The 6848-nt window shown below is 36.9% G+C and overlaps 1 protein-coding gene across 1 annotated transcript in view; it reads right to left on the bottom strand.

The window, feature by feature from the left end:
- Positions 1-420: 420 nt before the first annotated feature.
- The window catches only part of FAM199X (family with sequence similarity 199, X-linked), a 28367-nt gene continuing 21939 nt past the window's right edge, over positions 421-6848 (bottom strand). Inside the window, exons 4-6 of the mRNA XM_080909741.1 lie at positions 6372-6533; positions 4760-5020; positions 421-4190 (exon numbers count right to left, since the gene is read on the bottom strand). Of these exons, the coding sequence (XP_080765867.1) occupies positions 4020-4190; positions 4760-5020; positions 6372-6533 (594 nt within the window). The 3' untranslated portion in view covers positions 421-4019. The remainder of the gene's footprint in view (positions 4191-4759; positions 5021-6371; positions 6534-6848) is intronic.

Below are 6848 nucleotides of genomic sequence, written 5' to 3'. Positions count from 1 at the left end.
AACTAGTTTTAAGCAAATGAGTCCAAGATCTGAAGGTTTTTATTTTGTTTTATACTCTATCATTACTGATTGGTAAGTTTTACTAATATCCAAACACCATGAGCATTAAATGAACCAAATGATAACATTCTGATTGATTTTGACAAAGCCTGATATAAACGTGAATGACAAAGTTCACCACCTTTAAGGCACATGAGGCTACAGAGAAGCCATGAACAAAAGGTCTGCTAAGAGAACCCAAAACAAAAAGACTGCTATAGAGCTTATGTTGTAATATTTTTTGGCTTAAATATGAAGATATATAATAAAATTTACAATATTTAAAGCTCATCAGAATCTGGATACCTTTATACAATAGTTTCATATAATTTTTCCTTTTTGAGGGAATTTACCATTTTTTAAAGCTAGAAAAAATGAGACATCTACCCACACTATGGGTCATTATTTTATAAATCAGTTTCTGGGACTTAATTCAGAAATGTCTAACTTACCCAAACAACAGAGGAAGTCAACTAAACTGTCACTATCTACCAAAGAATGAAAAAAAATGTCATTTGACTTGAAGTTCTTGCTAAGATAGACTGAACTAGCCCTTTACAACCTACTACATTCTAAAACAAAACCTTCCTTTAATCATTTGCAAAACTGTACAAAAATACATGCCATTTTGCTTAATTCACTGTTCACACCTTTAAAAGCTGTACCAAGGACTGACATACTCTTACAAGACCTCTAATAAAAAGTCTCTGGATAAATCTATAAAGAGGAGACTTATTCCCTCCACTGTCAGTTGTGGATAGAAGAGAACCAACACTGGAACAAAATCTGGACTTCCGTTCATTCATTTATTTATCCATACACATGTAGAATGTACTTTGATCATATACACCCGCCAGTTTTGCTCCCCTTTTCACCAGAGCCTTTCCTCTTCCCAAACAGTATTCCCTTCCAGTTTCATGTGTAACATTTTATTAAATCTAGATTCCACTTGCAAAAAAGGCAATGTTTGTGTTTCTGAATCTTGTTTGCTTTGCTTAACATGATTTGTCTAGTTCTATCTCTTTTCTTGCAAGTTACATAATTCCAGTCTTCACTATAGCTGAATACAACTCTGTTATGTATATATGTTATGTTACATTTTCTTTATCTATCCATCTGCTGATGGGCACCTTATTTTTTTATTTTTTATTTTTTTTTTTTTTGCTATTGGGAGCAGTACTGTAATAGACATGGAAGCACACACCCAAATCCCTGTCACATGCTGAGTTCCTTTACTTTCAGCATAAACCAAAGGACAGTATAGCTCCACCATACGATAGTTACATTTATAATTTTTTAAAAATAACTCCCATACTGATTTCCAATGGTACAGCCAGTTTATACTGTCACTAGCGGTATATACAGATTCCTTCCTACCCTCTCTTCTCACCAGCATTTGCTTTTGGCTTTCTTCATGGTAGCCATTGTGACTAGAGCAGGATAGACTCAACACTTTTGATTTAGGTTTCCCTGATTTTCCTTTTAATTAACGGATTAAGTAGGTTTTTCACTGAAAGGGAAAAACAAAAGATGCTGACTTAAGGTTGTTTTAAATATACCTCGTGGAGATACAAGATTTAATAAATTACTACCTATTTCAACAATTGTCTCTGAATTATTTACATGAAACACCCTAACAGATAACAGAGCACAGATAACAAGGACACTAAGAGACTTTTGCCCTTTTGCAATAGTTTGTTTTGGAGGGAAGGAGAAAGATTTTAATCTCTCTCTTTCTCTCTCTTAGATCATAAACAACTCTAGGAGTTCCACGTTTTTTTTTTTCTTTTAAACTAGAGCAGTATTTTCAATCTCTACTGAATTGACACTTTACATTCCAGTCCTAACATATAGAGTGAATCTGGACTTACAGAAAATTTCATGACATACTTCTATAAATACTCAGACCTTTATAGACATTAAAAACCTGCCCATGGCACTTTGGTAAACTTATTCAATAGTGACTTAAGTTAAATCTAAGTTAGGAAAACTACAAGATTTTCTGGGAGAATAGAGACATTGGTCTTTAATTATATCTTGAACTGGTTTTGGATTTTTTTTTTTTTTACTGAGCATCAACAAATAAATAGTTTGCAAGTGGGTGGTGAATACAAGTTGCCCTGTATCTCACTGTGGTCCACCGTCCCTAGCAAATAGGAAGAGCATGCAGATTATTTCCTCTGTGGGATTTTGCTATGACTAAGGGAAGACGGGGTTTAGATATATTTGCTTCTCTCCTTCTTTTCTATTTCTGTACTTAGAATGGAAAAGTGAGTACATTCTTTATTAAGTATCTAGAATCTGACCCCGATATCTCTTTGGTCCCTCTAAACTAGGATGGAGTACCAAAAGAGGTAGAGGAAAGTCAGAAATACTACTTTAACCGAAAGCATACATACTCATGCTTTTATCTTCATAGCATTTTAAATTCTGATCTTAGTAGGGATTCAAAAGTTACAGCCAGACCATAGGCCTCAGCAATGCTGCAAGGTCCCAGGTTTTACCCTCAGTTTCAATTCTTTAGCCTTCAAAGAAAAATAAAAGAAAATTTAAGTATTTTAAATGTATACAAAATCTTAATAGCACTATATAGCCCAGGCTGGCTTTGAACTTAGACTACTTCTCCTGAATGCTAGGATTAAGTGTGTGCCAACATACCAGAATTCATTCTTCACTTTCAATTTAGTAAAATTTAAGTCTTTATATCGACTAAAAATTAAGAATTTATGTCGTTAATCTTTTTGAAGTTAAATAATATTGAAACCCACAGCTTGCTTTCTAAATGCAGTAATAGTGAAAATCATGAAAGTCAGAAAACAAGTTGATTGTCAGTAATCTCGGTTTATATCTTCTCTAGCTCACAGAAGAAAAGGAATCAGGCTATTTCTAAGTCCACGCTAATGAATTCTTTGAAAACATGATTAAAGAAACTCCATGACTTCACATTTAGACTTAAGCGTCCTACTAGGCACCAACAAAAGTGTTTTCTACAGAATACTGCTTTGTACACCCACAGCAGTCTCTAAAGTTTGCTGAACTCCAGGTGCTCTGTCAGTTAATTTGAAACATCAACCTGTCCACATGTAAAACATGTAAAAGTGGAGACTTACTACATAAAATTTGACAGAGAGAAACAGATAAATGTTCTAGTTTAGAGATTATTAGATAGCCTAAAATGTAAGGATAAAATGAGAAATTTTGATTGATTGGCATTATTGCCTAAATGGACTCTCCACTTGAAACTTAATCAACACAGCATTAAGTCTAAAATTTCACTAATGTAGCATTATTTTCTCAGTAGTTTTCACTTGCAGAAATGATGCTCACTTGACATAAAGCAAAGAAAAACCAAACAAAACCCCATCTAATTGGAAAAGATTAGGGCCCTTTTTCTACCTTTGCATTAATAGTTAATGAAAGAGAACTAAACCTAATGAAGGCACTATTGTAAACAGCAATGCATACCTTATGTGCACCCCCACCTCAAAAACGATTTGCCCCCAAGAACTAAGAATTATACTATGGCCCTTTTGAAAAAGTAAACCCCCAGAAAAAAACCTTATCATGAAGAACGGAACTGAATTACAGACCCGAAATATATACTAACAAAATAAGCTACTTGTCATCAGTACTTTGAAATTTCACAAACTGTAAATGCAGTCGTCTTTGAAAAGTCTACTATAAAGTTAAAGTAGGTAAGACATTTACCAGTGGCCCTTAAATGAGAATGTGTATGAGAATAACCTGGCATTGGTTAAAATACAGTGCTGCTCCAAAGCCACACTGCCTGTGGGTCTGGAACGCAATTCTAAGGTCTTTTCGGGTGATGATGAAAGCTGCGGGTGCTGGGGCACTGAGAACCACTGGCCTAAATTATTAATGGTACACCAGCACAACCCTAACCAAAATTTTGGTCAAGATGCATGTAAACTAATGAAGAGAGAATAATGCTTTGAAAGAACGCTGATCAATTCACCCTATTACATCAAAACATCAACATCTGCTTCATGGTCTTCCTCAGTCACTTTCAAGGAGAGCACCTCTTCATTAAGGAAAAGCCCACTGAGCCTCTCCTTCCGTGCCTGCCTCTGCTCCTTCAGCTGCCTCTTACGGAAGGCCTTCTGCTGTAGCTTTCGCTGCTTGGATCGCTTCTGTTAAAGAGAAAGATAAAAGGTCAGTAACATTTAGACATTGCTGTTTGCCGCCCAGGGTTGGTGGATCTAATACTCTAAGAAATTTCCAGTTGTTCAAATTTCTCCACAGAGTTATAATAAGTAAGCCATTGGCTTAGATGTTTTTTAAACACACACACACACACACACACACACACACACACACACACACACACACGCCAAAGTCATACACAACACTTTTATAGGATCTAATAGAGAGCAACACCAGAAACATAGTGAGATTTGCTTAATAATGAGTTGCAATCCCGAGAACTGACTATTATTTTCTTATTTCTAATATTTCTTAATGAAAATGAACATAAAACCCAGAGAAGATTGAAGGGGACATGGGCGTGGGTTGAGAGTATTTGCAAGCCCTCAGCTTAGAAAATGTTGCTCAACATTCCAGCATTCTACCTGTTCAATCACAACCAAAACCAGCAGGCATCTATAACAGTGGCAGGATTTTTAGTTTCCGGGAGGTTGCAGCGAAGGAGTGCAAATGTGAATATTGAAAGGTAAAGGTTCGTATTGATTAGACAGTTTACCTTTGAATCCCGAATCCGCTCTGCTGCACTCGCAGACAGGTTGCTGTCACTGTGTGCTCGACTCATGTTGGCACTGGAGTTCGAAGCAGAGTTTCCCACACTGGACCCACTGCTACTTGCAGAACTGACCATGCTGGCGCTGCTGCTGCTGGCGCTGGCGCCGCTCACTCCACTGGTGCTTGCACAGCTAATGTTACTTCTCTTCCAGGCCTCCCTTGTAGAGCGCTGACGGGGGCTATGCTCCTTGATATAGTTTCTGACCTTGGGACACACAGGCAAGCACTGGTCAGTATTGCACCTTGATATTCTACCCTCGAGATACTGGAGCATATGCCCAAAGTGCTTTAAATATAAAAGGTGGAATAGAAGGTCACAGGATCTATCTATATCTAGAAATAATACCAAGGCAGGTACATGAATTCTGCCCAGCCTGAGCTTAGTATCTGATTCCAGGCCAGTCTGGGCTATAGACTGACATTGTTTGGAAACAATAGCCAAGAGATGAGCGGGGTGGTGGTGGTAGAACAGCATGAAGGAAAGGAATGGAGAAAGGAAGGATTAAACAATCTGCACATGAACCTATATTTTTAAAATATAAAATACTATGTAGCAAATGCTATTGGGTTCCAGAATTTGAATTTTAAGAACACTGAAATGAAAACAAAAAATTAAAACAAATATGATTATACATTTTCAAAGGTTTCCGCTAATTTAAAGTAAATTAGTGACTGTGTCTCTGACGACTATGCATTTCTCCTTAATTTTAGTGAGGGGCATAATGGTACCTGATTTTAAATGTAACACATCAGCTTAGCATACTAGAGAAAACTAGCTGTAATGTGGAAAAATAATCCCATTGTGAGAGATGGAAGAATTTTCACAAATGCTAAACACAAGACATTACAAAAAGAGAGCCTCTAAAACATTTCTATTAGAGCATGTGCCAGAGCCAAGGTAGCAAAAATGCTATTTGAAAGTGATCAGAAACGTACATCTCCAAGCACCTTCCCAGGCTCAGTTTTTCTTCTTTTTCCACCAATGTGGCTCTTGTTGAGTAGAGCTTGGGGATTCCTGCAGGATCTCATGTATTCTAGACTGGCCTTGAAGTCCCTAACTACTTTAGGAACTTCTCATCTTTCTAGCTCCGCATCCCAAGTGCTAGGATTAGAGGCGTTTGTCACCACACCAGGTCATAATTAGTACTTTGAGTCTGACAACTCATCTGTTTTAAACTCAACACAAATCTGGACCTTAGTCTAAGCAGTCCTTTAAATGGTGAAATAAGTTTCAAGGTCTATATAAGTAAAAACAGAGTCTAGATCTTCACTGATCAGAAAAGACGAATAAAACACCTGAAAGCTATGTGCTCTCAAATATTATTGCATTTTTTTTTCTTAGCAGTACTGGGGCTTGAATTCAGGGCTCTGTGAATGCTCCAGAGTACCACTGAGCTACAAGTTTTACCTCGGCATCATTTTCTTTCTAATGTTATATTTCATAGCAGTGATGCTGGCCCTGATAGCATATGAGCATACATATGATTTAATAAACTTATACATGATAAGATGGTGGCATCTTCAGTAGATAAACACTCTATATTTTCTTTACATACCTGCTTCAGTTTTTCATCTGTGAGACAGTTAAGTTCAATAATGAACTCACTGTCCGTAGGGGAGATCTGAGCAGAAGGATCAATGATTTTAATAATGTCAAGTTGCTCCCGAAGGCCCATCTCAGTACTGACTTTACGGCTTAGATACTCAATATATTCCACCTGTGGGAAGAAGAAGAACAAATAATGCCAGTGAGAAAACCTGACATTTGCTATGGGAACCATGACACATTTTAGACATTAGAAGAATTGTTTTGTCCAAGGCTCCAATGAAGAACCAACCACTGTCTGAACAAGAAAGCTGATTATTCCTTAAGATCATTGCGAAGAAGTTATACTTTCACTTTTGTTTAATGGACAGAAAGGTTGAAACTTAATTCTAGACTTATAAACACATTCACATAATTCACTGGCATGATTCAGAGGTGATAAAGGGACTTCACTTCACATCCTCTCTACATTTAAGTTCATCTTCAC

This window comes from Micromys minutus (assembly GCF_963924665.1).
Source record: "Micromys minutus genome assembly, chromosome: X".
Lineage (NCBI taxonomy): Eukaryota > Metazoa > Chordata > Mammalia > Rodentia > Muridae > Micromys > Micromys minutus.
This window is presented reverse-complemented; position numbering and strand designations above follow the sequence as displayed.